At 46.0% G+C, this 16,252-nt stretch overlaps 2 protein-coding genes across 3 annotated transcripts in view; one reads left to right on the top strand and one right to left on the bottom strand.

Annotated features, from left to right (window-relative positions):
- Positions 1 to 16,252, bottom strand: part of LOC126871696 (nephrin-like) — a 253,004-nt gene that overhangs the window by 64,505 nt on the left and 172,247 nt on the right. For both annotated transcript variants that reach the window (XM_050630776.1, XM_050630775.1), the window contains exon 3: positions 10,715 to 10,926. In XM_050630776.1, the coding sequence (XP_050486733.1) occupies positions 10,715 to 10,926 (212 nt within the window). The remainder of the gene's footprint in view (positions 1 to 10,714; positions 10,927 to 16,252) is intronic.
- LOC126871772 (uncharacterized) overlaps positions 1 to 16,252 on the top strand; it is a 102,506-nt gene that overhangs the window by 78,647 nt on the left and 7,607 nt on the right. The gene's annotated exons all lie outside the window — the stretch shown is intronic.

Below are 16,252 nucleotides of genomic sequence, written 5' to 3'. Positions count from 1 at the left end.
TATCGGCGATTCTTGCTTCTGCAGGAAGCGGAAGAGCGTATTGAAAGTCACTGCGAGGAAAGTTGGTGGGCACGTGCGACGATATCGATAGGAGTTGGGGAATAGATGTGGCGAAGAGTGCCAGAGGAAGAATGGCCAAGCAGTTTTCACAGTAAGAAACTTGTTAGATCAGACGTATTAGCAGATTCGAAGATATATCGCGTCCTACTGAAGTGCTGCAATCGCGAACTCCTGCGAACCGCTTTCCGATCGTAATATTCCGAGAAACCCGAGTCAGGAATAAACTGTGATATTTCGGCAAATTACGAATCCGTATTTATTACGACCGAAACAGGATTTTCTCCGGCATTGTCGCTGTCGCTGTCACCGTTGTTGCGCGAACAACTTTGAACCTCTTCGTAATTAACGAATACTTTGGCTTGCAAATTGCTACACCGACGACGGTAAAATATTTGCGTAGCATTGTTAACGTCGCGACTAAAAAGTTAAAATAGCTTGGAATTCGCGCAGCAAGAAGGACTTTCTCCTTTTGGGCCAGTACGCTGAAACGCCGACAGGATTGAATCGGAACGTATTTGGTCTTGGATAAGGACGTATTCGAAGTTTGTTGAAAGCACACTTTGAACTTTATATCCGAAGGATTCGTACTTGGAGACATTTACGGGGCAGCTGTAGACTCCTCGCTAAGAATCTTGTTAGACTCGGAACTTTGTAAACGCCTGCATCCGTGCGGATTGTGCTCGACTGTGTCAGCTCTGGTACCTGAGGTTCGTTTGGACCTTCGAAACTCGACCGTTACCGCGAGAATACGATCAGAATGGGACAGTCCGTTTCCAAGCACCTCCTATTGCATCCTATTGCAGTTGATAATTTGAGGATATAAAAGCCATATAGAATCGGACGAGCAACGCGGCGATGAACAAAAAGGCCGATGATTATTGGCGAGCATGGAACAGACGACAGGTTTCGATGAAGAGCGGATCAGAGGACGGAAGAATTTCGAACGGTAACGTGGCGTTCGAGCGGAGACAGAGTTGGATGCGTTCTCGTAGAAGACGGTATCCTCGGTGAAATATTCGTCGACAGCAGTACGGCGAAGAAAATTTTGTGTACTTATTGAGTTATGTACCCGCTCCACGTTCGTCGGATGTATCGGGCCAATTTAGGCGTCTGCAGTCAGATCGCCGCGTAGGAGGGACTGAAACGGGGCCAGAACGGGGCGGAACATGGAAGAGCCGATTTCTACGTCAATATTTGCGAAACATTACGCTACGACGACGTAGCATATATTCGTCAACCGACACACGTACGAATCTCGATGTGCCGACGCATCCGCGTGCCTCGCCTGCCTTCCGGAACAACTTTCTCTCCAGTCGATGCAACAACGAATCGCGCATTCCGCATTATCGAATCACGAGCTGCGGCTAGAATCCGTCCGATAAAATCTGCATTCCGTCTGGTATTCGTGCGCGATGCGTTCCGACGTATCGATCGTTCGTGATAATCCTACGATGACCACCGCTACGAACCAGTTTCTCGATCGACGTTCAACCCCCGTCAATGACGGTTCCGGTTGATCGATCGAAATTTTCCAATCCTGTACCGAGAAATCAATATTCGAACGAGCGATCGATAATGTTCTTTAATCTCGAGATTGGATCATTTTTTCCGTCGATCGAAGAGCCTGTGTACCTGGTTGCGCGATCGATTCTCGACGATCAATGACGGCCATTAATCTTCGGGACATTCATTTAACTGCAGAAGGGTTTCTTCCCCCTCGTTCAATTTCCCACTAATTACATTCGTATTCGAGAGCGGAACTGGTCGTGGCACCGGTTACAGCGGGGAAGCAGTTGCAAGTACGGCCAAACAGGTGGCAATACTCACACTTGGGAGTCACACGGGTCTTCTCGTGGGAAACTAACGTGATTACCGGTCGTTTTTGGCTACCCACGTATGCTTCAAGCAACCGATGCACCGAATGTCGATTCCATTTTGTCGCTGGCCTCCTTCTTTCGATTACGCGACACATCCCTTGCCGACCTAACTGCTCGATAACATCGACTCTGTGGACTATACGGCGAACCACCAGCTATACCGTTTTCACGCGGAACTCTCGCAAATACACCGACTAATTGCACGCTGCTTTTTCTCCTGTTTGCAATTATCTGTTTCTGCAGAATCGGCGCAGCTTAACGAAGCTTTAAGGAAACGAAAGAGTTAGGATCAAGATACAAATTAGGATCAAGATGCGATTAGCCGCAATCTCGTCTATTTAATTCGGCCGGATAACGAGATTTCACGCTCCGAATAGAATTCTTTTTAACTACAACGCGCAAAAGCTTCTCGAAATGGAGCAATCGCTGTTTCTTCGCGAACCTGAAAGCTTTGAAAAGCTCTGCGAGGGATGCCCGTCTTCTATTCTGCCATCCACGAGCTCGGCTCGAAATCTGCGAGAGAAAGTTCTTGAGGAACTAGCGTCGCATTGGCGGCGGCGGCCTCCGCCGCGCCAGTACCTTCTACTTGGAATAATTCGCGTAGTTAGCGACCGGCAGTTTATCACACCGCGGGTGACAACACTCGCTCGTTCTAACGCTCTGTTAGCCCGCAAGCCTGTTGTCGGCACACACATAGTTCAGCAAGCGGGAACCAAGATCGCGCGGAGTGCGAAGTAAGCGTCGGCTTGGAAGGAGTCCTCCGAATGCTCCGGAAATCGAGCATGGGCTGCATTCCTGTAAAACTACTTCTCCTAAATATCGGCGTTCCTCGCTGATTCCATCCCTTTATCCCCTGGATGCTGCTTCTTTTCACTTAACCAGTCACGACGTACTATAATAGAGTTAAGAGTACATTCTCCGAGATTCGCGTTCTTTTTCAACAAAGCAATTAAGAAACGACATACTTTATCGAGGTAGCTGCTTTGAAGAAGTTTCCCAGCAACTGGAAATAAATAACGACACGTTTTTTGTTCGAATTTGCCAACCTTTAAATTTATTCGATTAAAGGCGCACTCGTACGGTCAATCTACATTTTTGAATTGCCCGCATAGGAATTGGATAATTACGTGCCACCAGACAATCATATTTTTTCGACGTTGCTCGTCCTTTTTCAACCGGGCAAAATCATAAAACGGTTTGTAATTTTTCGTAGCTTTTGCCGTGCACGCACGGCTCTTCTTCCAGCTTTAATCTTTTTACCCGAGATAGCAGAGAGTATATTTTCTAGGATTTAAGATGTCTTTTCCTTTATTGCACAGTTGTAGCTGCAGTTGTTCTAGCGAACGATCGTCGATCTTCCAGGTTTCTACCTCTCTCTCTCTCTCTCTCTCTCTCTGCCTTTTTCTTTCTTTCTGTTTCTCTCTCTTTCCCTCTGCCAGACCACATTACGATCCAGCCAGCACATATTTAAAGTCGTCCAAAAATTTAGAGAGGTCCAAAAATTTTAATCGTATAATCTCGTTGGCTCGTGGAAAATTCTCTCGGATGGCGGTGCAAGTTTTGTACCAAGTATCTCGTCGTAGATTCTCTCGTGTATTCGGAAATTCAAGGTGTTGTTCGGATTTGCTGATAATCTGGTACAACGCGATGGCGAAGCACTTAAACGCCGTAGTCGGACGTTGAATAAATTTGCCGGGAACCCTGTCGCGCCAGCAGCATCTTTCCAATTTCGCCGTGGGAGATGCAGGCTCTGGAGGCAACGGAGAAGTGCGAAGGCCTCGGTGAAAATCGTGGTGCGCGAGAGCGGATTTATGCCGGTCATAAATTCATACGACTTCGCGGACCGTTTTTCCGATCTCGGACCCCGTTTTGCCAGCCCCTTTCCAACTCATCGTCCCTTTACCCTCGGCCCTCGGCCAAGCCAACATTCACACCTTTTTACCCTTGTCGCATTCCGTACGAGCTCGCCCATCTTGTCGCATTTTCATTCCGCCGACTATTTCGCCGGTAGTGCGACTCCTTGCGCGACCGCGATGGAAATTTCGATCGTTCGGCTGTCCACAGTCTTTTGTGATCGTGAAAGGCAAATGCTATCTCGGTCTCTCTTTTTCTCTTCTTCTTTATTCTTCCTTTAACTCTCTTCTTCTCCTTTTTTATTTGTTCCTTTATTTCAGTCTGGCTTCTCCTTTTGCTCGTTGTGTAGCGATGCCGGTTCGATGGAAGAAAGAACGCGAACACGCGTATAATCGCCGGTTTAATTCGATTTGCCAGTGGCCTCGCCGGTGGAGCATTAGCAATGCCGCGGAACCGAGGGCCGGATTATCGAAAGCGAGTAGAAAAGCGAAGAGTACTGCAGAAAGGAGAAGTACTCGCGATTCAATTTATACGGTTCGCAAGAGGACAACGGACGTGGGGGTTAATTATCCTCGCCACGGAGAGGCTCGATTATGTACAGCTATCCGGTGGCCGATAGCGCGCAACCAACTTTTTTTCCCTTGCAGGCCTCCTCCTTCTTTTTCTTTTACCTTCTCTCTCTTTCTCTTTTTCGCCCGCTCTTCTCTTACTATTTTTCCCCATTAGTCGGCGCGTAGCACATAACCCTACACCTGCACCGGCTGGGAAAAGGGTTGCCGACCTCGGTACAAACTCCCATAGTACGTGCAGAGGAGCGTATGCGCACGAGTAAAAGCCCGGAAAAAATTGCTGCTCAACGCTTTTCAAGTGAAATTGCTGCTTGTTGGAATAAAGAAGAGTTATTTAACGAGTCATCGATGCGCGCTTCTTCTCGTCCTGGGTCTTTTCAATTTCGAGATCATTCCGATATCGACTGGCTTCCCTCTCGACCGATGCAACGCTCGCTTCGTCCTTAAATCAACTATTTTACGAAATCGCTTTCGAATTTCGTTCGCTCGGCAAGCTGCCTCTCCGAAACGATTTCGTTTCGTTTCCGATATTTGCCCTTGACATAAGGATCGACTTTTTAGCAGGCGAAGCTGAACGACGAACATTTAGTGCACGGTTTCGTTAGGCCACGACGTTAAGAGGTAATCGCGTCGTAGATCGAATAGATATCGATTGGGGAAAAACGTCGAGACAATTTTCCGCGTGGCGAATGCAAACAGAGACTTTTCGAGAGGAAACGTTAATACAACCGGAAGGAGGCGCGGTGAAATACAGTCGGAAGAAATAAAACGAAACGTAGCAGTAGCAAAGTAGCGAAACGGTCGAGCAAAGAAAGAAAAATAAAAGGTGGAAGGTTAGAGAAGGGGGATGAAAAAGAATGACGAAGAAAAGGAGACAAGAAGCGCGAAAGAGAGGGAGGTTAATTAAGGGAAAATTTAACGACGGGGTTTGTCCAGCCCAGTCCATTTCTATGCGCAGTTCTTCCCCCTTTCCTTTTCCCTCGACCGACTTTGACTCGAGTTAACGTAGAAAGTTTCGCGTGGATTTTTGAAATTCTAATTCGACCACCTAATCTGCTCGATCCTTCCTATTCTCTCTCTCTCTCTCGTTTTCTCTATATTTCTCAGTCTTCTCCGATGACGAAGACGATGGTTTGACACGAATTCGTGAATACGCGAGACCGGGACTTTCGCAAAAACGACAGACTCGCAGTAGCTAACTGGGGGAAACGAAAGGAGAGCGCGTAAGCGTTAGTGCGCTCACGAGCACGCACACTGCTACTGGAGAAACCAAGGGAGAAAAGCTGTTTCACCCTCTCTTGATTCCCTGCACCCACGCAGGGACAGACACGACGATACGTTCGCGTATACGGATCGTTTCAAAATGTTCGTACTCGCCGCGAGAGGCTGCTTTCGCCAGAGAATAGAACGATTTTCCGTGTGGTTAACGCGTTCAAAAAAAAAAAAAAAAAAAAAAAAGAAAAAAATAGAAAAAGAAAGGAAGCTTCTCTTGTTTTCCGGTTCTCGAAGTTTTTAAAAGCGCGGAGCAAGCCACCCTTTTCACGCTCGTCTCTTTCCCTCGAGTGAAATTCCGCAACGACTGAGAATCGCTCGAGACACCCTGTACGTCGCGAGCGTACGCACGCACACAGCCACCATCCAGCTATAGAAGCAGAACTAATTGCGCTGTATTTAATTAAGCCGCGGATTATTTCCTTAACGAGGGCAGATCTCTATTCTTCCTTCCTACCACTTCAGCAGCAGGCTTCGCTTCCATCTTTTACAATTTTCCATCTCCACCCCTGCGCTTGCGGCTGGAGGAATAGATCTCGGAGATCCACGGTTTCTCTCGTTCGACAACCTGCCGGGTTTTCTTGTTTCTCTCTCTTTATCTTTCTATTCGTCTCTCTCTTTCTCTCTCTCTCTCTCGCTTCTTCTTACGCCAGAACATCCGTCTGCGGCGTCAACACATACCATGGTCGCTATCACCGCCACCGCCACAGACACCTTTCCGCCCAGCAAAAACAAAGACCTTCCGGCACACATGACGCCCGATTCCGCGTTCCCTGTTTTCTTGTCGAGAAATTTGCCATCCGTGTGCGTGCGATCGATTGTTTTTTTTTTTCGTCGTTGTTTCTAGATCACTCGACTCCCAAAGATAACAGCTTTTACGTTCCGATTCGATCGGCCGATGGCGTTTACTCTTCAACGATCGACGCGCTCTTCGTGTTTCCACGTTTTTTCGTCTCGTTTCCGTCAGCTTATCTCTGCGTAAAGTTATACCGATATTAAGTCGTACACATATCATCAACCTTCATCACCGAAAGGTGGCGGATAAGTTAAGTTTCCGTGTCAACTTTTTATCGTGTCGTTCACCGAGATCGAAGATCAGCTTGACTCGCTCCACTTAAGGAGCTTACTTTCGGGCCTTAGCCACTGTGTGAGTACCGAGTGGTAGGAGATAAGTCTCGACGTGTGTTTCCAAGCGGCTTAACGCGTCCATTTACCTGCCATACGTGTTTTTCATCCGTAAATAAACAAACGTACGAGAGAATCAATTAAAACCGATAGTCAAACTTTTTGAAAGCTGCACGCGCTTTTTTCTCGCTATTCATCGACTCATGGATCGGATGGCATAGAATCTGTTTTTGCAATGGAAACGATATTTGGCGTTGTTCGTGGGAAGCCGTACGCGACAGTTTCATGTCGCTCGTGACCGCCCTAATGGAAAATTGCGCTTAGCGTAAGTACATTCTTCCGTTTCTTTAATACCAGCTTACAACGCAGCGATGCAATTTGCAGACTAAGTTACACCTTGAGTGGCTTTTGCCTCCATCTCGACTCTTTTTGTTCGGTTTCCGCAGCGCGGTTAAAAAAAGCACGAGGAAACGTTGTCAGCGAATTATCATAGTTCTTGCCTTACTATACCGCAAATCGTAATAAACAACTGTCGTACGTTTGGTCGCGCGATTCCTAACTTTTTTCAGAATTTTTACGATTCCTTGTAGGCGACTACGAACGCGGCTGCGATCCCGTAGAATCGAATTTTAGCAGACTCGCGTGTGTTTGTTTCCGTGACGTTTACAGCTGGAAATAAAAGAACGAATAAAACGATACGCGTTGCGCGGCAATCGGAAAACTAATATTCGCGTACCGGGAATCTGTTCCCGGAGATTCATTAAACTCTCGGACAGTCCGCCGTCTCTTGACTGCCCCGTCCCACCTGCGCCGTGTTTTTATCCCTTCGTTTCCGAAATGGACGAGTCAGAGAAGTGTGAGCTACTCGATTTTCGCACGGCAACGAAAGCGTTGATCCACCGCGCGGAAAAAGAAACAATAGCACGCGCCAGAGGGAAATTCGATACAGGCCAACAAGTAACTCTTCGCTTTCCTCTGTTCGAGGAAAAAGTCCGAGGTCGGAGTATACAAGGATACGCATATCGGCGTCGGGTATCATCGGAAATGGGCGGAGAGTGGAAGCAGGATATGAAAGAAAGGGAAATGACCGATAAAAACGTAGGTCGAGGGACCAGGGGCAGCGGAAGGACGCCTGTTACGAGGGAAAATCCAGTGGATGGACGCAATCTAGGAACTCTTGGGAACCAATCTCCTCTGATGAAAATACCTTGCTCAAAGCGGACGGTTTTCCAGCCGGGCAAATTTCTTCCGTGACTCTTTTTTAGAATATCGCGCGCATCCAACCATCGCGCGTCCCGCTCTTTCGGCCAGCTGCATCTACGAAAATTTTCTACGATCCGTGCATTCAGCATAGGAAAATCATCGAAAGACATCGCGTTACGTTTCTTCCTGGAAGATGCGCGCGTAGCTGAACGCGTGTAAAAACGCAGAAATCCGAACGGATAAAGATCGAGCAATTCCCCGTTAGCCCGAAGGTTTTCTCGGAATCTGCACTGCGACATTTATACCATTCTCGCCCCCTTCTTGCATTTTTCTACTTCTCTTCATCGCTACCTCTTCTTCATTCCTACTCTCTTTCCCATCGCTTGGCTCTCTCTCTCTCTCTCTCTCTCTCTCTCTCTGTCGCTTTTTCTCGTCTTCGTTTGCTTTCTAACTTTCGATCGATGAGTTAGAAACGGAAGAAGGTACGGGATTGCGGCGAAAGATGGATTCCGGTATCGAAGGATCGGTGCCAGGATTTTCCAGGTTATATTCCTGCCGCGAGCTATATGGAATATCCCGAGATTCGAAGGTACTTCACTAGCGACTGCTTTGAAGAGCATCTATGAAAGTTACACTTTCGTATTTTGTGGACTTTATGATCGACCGCGACGCATACTTGCTCGATTCCTTTCGTTCCTGAAAACCTGTCCAGTTCCTGTACAGAATTTATTTCCAGAATTATCGTCTCTCTTCTCCCTCGATCCTGTCCTTTTCATCGATAGCACGTTCCGTTCGCTTTTGGATTTTTCACAGACGAAACCGTCAAACAACCGGACACGAGGAATATCTTCGTCTCGAGAGACTTTCAACGGTTTTCAATTCCGATAGTCTCTGCTCGTGATCACGTTACCAGGATTAAAAGAAAAAGCGTAAACAGCAGAGATTGCCAATGAGAGATCCACGTGGCTGACGATAGAGCCACGGAATACGGAACGGAGTCTAGCACGGAGTCGGAGCAAGGGTTGCGCGTCTTCGATTGGCTCATGAATTTTTCAACAGTCGCCATTTGTTTGATCAGACTTAGAGCCCGCTGAGAACTGCACTTTTCACTCGACGTCGAGAGTAACGGGGCGACGCGAAGCGCGCGCTTCGTAAGTGGAGCATGTGTTTGTTCGCGTACCATGGAAATGCGAGAATATCTTCGGAAGAAGAACGGCGTGAACGCGTTAGCCGTAACGCGAAATTGTAATCTTGCGCCTGATTCCCGATCGATTCCATCGCTCGAACGTATATTTGTTCGTATTATTATATATTTCGTATTGCACGTACGTATACAATATATCAGAGTTGCGTGTAGGCACCTTTGTAGTTCGGCTTCGTTTCCTTCGGAGTTTCCATTCTTCAATTTCGACGCTTTTCGGAATCGTAAAAGATCGTAGAGAAGCTTCATTTTTCCTCTTGCACTTTATTTTCTTCTTTTTTACCGATATTCCTTCTCTCATCGTTCTGCTATTGTTGGGATTAGCTTCTTCAACAGCTATTCTCGCATCGTGATTTTATTATCGAAGTTTTCTTTCCGAAAATCTGATCCTCGAGTCTCAAATTTCATTACACGCAGCGTCACCTTACGAACGTACGGCCGAAAGGAAACCCATTGAGTGATAGATTACTTCCGATCAGTGATCGAGCTTGAACTCGCTATCCACAGAAGTAATTGGAACCGGAAGAGAGTCTCCAGAAGCGTCCACAGTGGCGAGGTAGTCGGTAGAAATGATTTTGAGGAAAGTGACCACCGGTGACCATTGATTGACCACACAGTGAACGCTGTTCGCGTCAGGTAATTGGCCCAAGCGGTAGATTTTCGTAGTGTAAGCTGGCTTTGACGCCCGTAAAAATCCAAGGACCGTGAATTAGGTCAGAATATCAGTCGTGAAAAATGCACGTGTACCTGTGCCATTCGCGAATTTCGCCAAGAAATGAAATTAATGAAGTTTAAACTTGGTTCTTGACAAGTAACTTACTTCCTAGCATTTTCGTGCTCGAGTCGAATATTTTTAAACCAAGTACAGAAATATCCGCAATTGTTTTTAATTCGTGTCAGTATTAAATTTAGATTCGTACTTGTGCGATATACATAACCTGTCAGGAATGCTACTTCGTCTAATCCTTTTAATATTAAGCAGAGAATTAATAAATTAATAAATCAGTCGGGTGTCTAGACGAGCGAATCGATACAAATACGAGAAGGGTTCTCTTTACAAGTATACTTTAACCTGGGTTCAACCGCTATTGAAAGGATAGAATGCCTGCTGGGTATCGATACACCAATTGGCGTGGCTACCGGATGTTCTAGTTTACGACACGACAGTCGAGATTGCCATACATATTTGGTCTCATTGAAAATGAAGAAATACGTATGTACCTTCTTCTTCGCAGACCTGCCGTGATCATCGACTTTTTCTCCTTTTCTCCCTTTTTTTTTTTCTTTTTACACATTGCTTTTTCGTCTGTAATACGTCGTTCGAGGGTCCTTTTCAACGACCCGCTAAATTTGTTTGACATCAGAAATTACGCCGCGCCTTTCACCGGCTCCTAAAGGCGCCGCTTTGATCTTGATCAAACTCTTTCGTCGCTTGCTGCCGCCTTTAGCAACAAAAATGGTATTTCGGACATAGAAAAATATGTACTCTACATGAACTCGAACGAATCAACCGCGTTCCATTGAAATATTGAAAATGGTAACGAAAGACTTACCGATGACGGTGAGGTTGTATCGGAAGCTACGTGTTTGTCCCTTGCGGAAGTCGACTCTGCACCTGTAAGTGGCCGCGTCATGCCTCTTGATGTCCTCGATCACGAGGACCGCAGGACTCGGGAATGCCGTGCGGAAGTATGCTCGCGGTCCAAACACCCCGGAATCCGAGGAGTGTTGCGCTTTGGTCACCGGCTTCTCTCTGGCATCGATCCTACAACGAGTAAAAAAGAATCCCCGGAGATCAATAACAAGCCGACCCCGTTTGTTTAGCGTTCGACCGATATAATCACCGCGTCGCTTCGAACAATGAAAATCGCGTGTTTGCCAGGTGGAAATCGACACTGAAATTTATTGGAATATCGTAAGTGCTTAACGTAATACATACGCGATTCGCATTTATCGAAGCTCGGTGGTAATGACAAGGGGCAAGGGGGAAAGGGAGGAATCGGTAATGCTCGGTAAGTAGTTGGAGTGTTCAAAATATAATAATCGTTATTGCTCGCGTATATTTGTTTGTAATCTGTCGCGATCAATGACGCTCGTATTCCACGCTATTTCATCGACTTGAACGTGTTTTTCCACTGTAATGCAAAAACGTATTGCCCTTAAAAATATAGCGAGAAACTAGAGAAATTTTAGCCTTTAATCAAGGTCGGAGGTTGGTTTTATCTTTCTAGTGGTACGTTCAGTACAGATAGAGAAGCGTTTGATGGAAAGCGGCCGATAGTGTCGGAGAGAAGGAAAAGAGATACTCGATATAGGATGGTTCGCATTCCTAGAGCCTTTTGAATGGAACCGTGGAAAGTTCTTGTCGGACCGCTTTGTCTTTGTCGTTTCTGTTTCTCGCCCATTCTCTTGCTAGCTGGCCGTAGCGTTTTTTTCTACGCTGGGACGCCCGACTTGCACGTGGAATGGCAAGAATTCGCGGAACGGCCTGCGGTATTCGATATGTATGTAGGAAACGATCGCAATTTCTAGCCAATGAAATTCGAGTGGAGCGTGCAGGTTTCATTGTAAGAGGCCCGGCTGGTACAGAGAGAAACGAATGGAAAGGACAGAGGTGGAACGTGGTCCGAATCAGCCGAAAAAGTCTTTTCCATTGCGATTCATTGAGGCAGGCGGTGGTCGCCGAACGCCAGCCACTGACCGCGGCCATTATTACTCACCTACTAGAGAATGTAATTATTTCAAATCGATAAAATAATTATCGTCGGTCGAGAGTACAACGTGCGGCCGACTAGAGATAACGCAATTAAACCAATGCTGTATTGTTTGATATTTCGTGTACGCGGATATCTCACATTTCCGATTTGCAGCTTTCACACGCGGATAGAGGAAAAACTACCGTGGCAAAATCAATTACGCCAAATCAAATCGTTCTAATATATGTACGTAACTATCGATACGCGACGCGTATCCAATTATACATTTTCGACGTTTTTCAGACCTTTTTCCAACCAGTTATTTACCTTCGCATACGGAAATTGGTCTCGACCAAAGAGTATCGATATCACTGGCGGAGCAACACAGTGTAATCTTTAACGAACTGCTGGACATGGCGGAGGAAACAGTTCAGAGTTATTGTTCTTGCTGCGTACACTCGCGGACGATGTTTAACACGACACAGAAACCGTTTACCTTTCCTTAAAGCTATCATTTGAAGCGACGCGAGTCAACCGAACACCGGCCAGTGTTGATTTTATCCCTTACTCGACCGGATTCTTTTTACTCCCCCTTCAACGATACTCTACTAACAACAACGACAGCGCGCAATAACGACGATAACACGTCGCGCCACGCGAATGTTCCCGTCGAAGAAAATCCACCAAGTTTTTGCTCTATAAAATGTCCATTCGACATAGTTTCTCAATTTGTTATTACGATGACGAGAGGTTACGATTCGCGGCATATTCTTGCTCATTACGCGCGAATAATTATTACGAGCTACGGAATGTTCGCGCGATTGTGCGTCGCTCGAAGACTTGAAATTTCAAGCTGTATCATGTCTGAAACGAGATTCGTTTACTCGGTAAGCTCGGATACGCGATTTCATTTTTCTTTGGCACATTATGCGACGTTGAGGATCGAGTGATAAACTCGTCGTTAATGTACTCGTTGACACGGCAAATGTCTGAGCATCATTTTTAAACATGCCGAGCAACCGTAGTCTGATAAAATTTTTCCGGTGGAGTGGCCATTTCTGGGTGACAGTCGCGCATACAAGGCGGAAGCGAATCGCGAAATAAATGATCGGTGACGAAAGACGATGGGACGGGATGGCTAAAACGGCGGAGATTGATGAACCTAGGGTGTCGTGTATCGTGAACGGATTAAAATATGGCGAAAATTTCCGCGTGTTCTGCCGTTCTCGTCGTTTCCTCACAAAAATACCGTCTCAATTACTTTTTCGCTGAAATTTCGCGATGATCGATGCGCCACATCGTACGATACATCGCTACGCGTTTACACACCGGCTTGCAAATACTTCATCGCGTACTTTAATTCCTAAAACACCTCGCGATTCCCGAAATTCTCTTTTATATGTTTTATTCGCTCGGCTTCAACGTCATTTCTGCGCACGTAGCACGGAATACGTGTTTTTAAATAAATATATTATTAATCGTTTTTCATGGCGAATTGGTAAAAGAGAGCGGCGCGCCCGTAATAAAATAACGATCGAAATAAGACGATAAAATAATACACGGCATGCACGTTTCTTCCTGCACGAACGTTTAACGATCTCCTTTAGTTTTTCTTTATCTTTTCCTTTTGGGGGTAAATTTCATAAACGTGCTTCAAGCTCCAGTCTACTGGAGCCGGTTTGAAATCCTGCAATTTCGCTGGTTAATCGTCGGTAATGTTTCGTCTTGAAAATTCAACGAAATCCTTAAACAGTTGCGTAGGACGTTAAACCGCAGTCTGACCATTTCGCTCTGTGATATTCATTAAATGAATATACCGCCGCTAAAAACGCCTGAATCGGCGCCCCTGTTATAGCGGACGATAAAAGAGATGAAAAAAATGTCAAGTGAAATACTGTTATGGAACGAAGGTTTAATGTGCCATAATTATGTAGCATTAGCCGGTACCATATAATGCATCATACAGCAATTACGAGGTCTCGCGATTCTTTGTATTTACGACGTTGCCATCTTGACTCGATCCATAAAATTAGGAACAGTCCGTTTTCTAGCTCGTACAAGCTTTTTCAACGATGTCCGAAGAGACGAGAAACGGAAAGAAAACGACGGTAAAAGAATTTGCTCCTGAAAAGTTTCTGCATTCGTCGTACAGGATTTGGAATTGGCGAACATCGGCGTTAAATCGTGCTTATTCGATTCGATCGATTTCGTTGATCGTTACCGATGAGTCTATTATTTTTTTTATCTCGTCAAACGTATCATTAGTCGTTGTAAAAATCTGAAATATCGTCGAACGAATTTTTACGAGATATTTCCATAGGTCAGCGCGCGAAATATTTGTCGTCAAATATTGTTTTACTCGAAATGGAAAAATCACGACCAATACGATATATCTTAGTAGAATGGGGGTTTTGTTTCGAAAAATTTCCGATTAGCCGTGTGTGTAGTGTCTCGTCAACGCGTCGTCATCGTCGTCGTTGTCGTCGTCGTCGTCGTCGTCGTAGCGAATTCTTCCTTTTGATGGGATTTTCTGAGTGGGGTGGATCGTACCGATAGACAGAAGGATGAAAAACGGGGTCGAAAAATAGAGGAAATAAGAGCGCAGTGAGGGACGTTCGCAATGTCGGGTATGGGAACACGGTTAGATGCAATAAGGAAACGCGTATCTTTCTTCGTCGGGTACTCGTTACAGCGACTTTTCAACCACTCGTCGAGTAGCTTTGCGACGCGACGGGCTGCTCGATTCACGTCGACGCGCCACCGAGTAATACGGAATCGATGTCTGTTTTATGAAACGTTTTATCTCGCCGCGCAGCCCGTTTTCCAATATTTTGCCCCTTTCTCGCTCTACCACCTCCGCGACCTTCTCCTTCGATCCCTTTCGCTGTTCCTGCGCGACCTACTTCTCCTTTTTCCTTTCTCTCATTCTCTCTCTTTTTCACCTTTGTCACTCTCCTCCACTTCGCTCTTACGTGCCGGCTACCCTTCTGTTCAGCCCTCGTCTCGTAAAAATGATACACACCCTCCGGGCGAAGGGTAAATAGCACCAGCACGAATATACGGGTCTCGGTTCCGCGATACGGATCCACTTTACAACCCGTTCTTCCGAGGTTTTTCTCGTTAATTAAGTTTCTCGACTTTGTAGCCGATAGGTTACCCCTGGCAACCGTGGTAATCCCGGTAGCTCAACTATAACGAAGTTATCAATCAGCCTGTTAACGCAGCGACATCCCACGATATCGTTCGTTCCGCGTTCGATCTAATGGCAGGAGAAATCACAGTTTCAAGCTTTAGCTTTCAAGATTATTGGAGAGAGTGGAAACCGCGAGTACGAGGAAAAGTTAAGATCGCGCGAGTTGATCTTTCGTCGTCGATTAAGATCGTTCGAGTGAGCGAACGAGCCACTGGGACAACGATCTATTTTCCATGCACCGCTGCGTAATTACAGAGGAAACATGCAGGTCCTTTTTCAGTATTTTGCCCCATTTACGTTACTTTTCCACCGCAAGCTTCACCGGCGTTGCTTCTTTTTGCGTGGCTCTCCGCGGTTCCCTGGCTTCGCGTTTTCCTCGTAAAAATGATGCATGTCCTCCGGGCAAAGGATAAATAGCGGCGAAATAAATGGAGACCATCCACCATTTACTTCGCTTACGTTTCCTTCAAGAATATTGTATGTCCGCTTATTTATTGCCACGCTAATTTTGTGACATTCTCGTGGAGTTGTTTTACCTCACAGAGAACATACTTTATCGTTCTGACGTCTTCGAGCTTTATAAATTTATACTTTTATCCGACCGTCTCGGGCCGTTTCTTCTCCTCCATTTTACATCTTTATTTCGTTCTGCATCTTTTCTCTTCATTTTACGACCGGCATTTTTCTATTCCCTACTCTGCACGCGTTGTTGTCACGGACGCGCGTTGTTGTTGTCACGAGGATATTCCCTTTTTAAAGAGTGGAAGAACCGTACGCGAGAGTACTGGGTGCGTGAAAAGAGAATAAAAGGTAAACCCTTTACGGTTCGTTAAAAAATGTAAAAATGATTAGAGGTGGACAATTAAAAATACTGTCAGTGATTTCCAGTCCGTTAGCCGCGCGCCACATGGCTTTTTTCCGTTTGGTATCGTGCTTTCATTTTTTATCCTCAAACTCGTTCCGCAAAAATGATAAACGATGTACGAGTATAGGGTAAACAACAACGATACATAGATACATACTCGTCATGCGTCTGTGTCACTATCAACGCAGTTAGCTGCTCGCTCTTCCGAGACCGCGAAGTAAAACAGTGGAAACTCGGTAACTTTACTCTACCGATCTCATCCGCTTTTGCCGGGCTTTTACTCGCGCGATCTACCACGACCGTGCACCACACGAATTTTTGTTGCGCGTCGGTCGAA

This window comes from Bombus huntii, chromosome 12 (assembly GCF_024542735.1).
Source record: "Bombus huntii isolate Logan2020A chromosome 12, iyBomHunt1.1, whole genome shotgun sequence".
In the NCBI taxonomy this organism is placed as follows: Eukaryota; Metazoa; Arthropoda; class Insecta; order Hymenoptera; family Apidae; genus Bombus; species Bombus huntii.
This window is presented reverse-complemented; position numbering and strand designations above follow the sequence as displayed.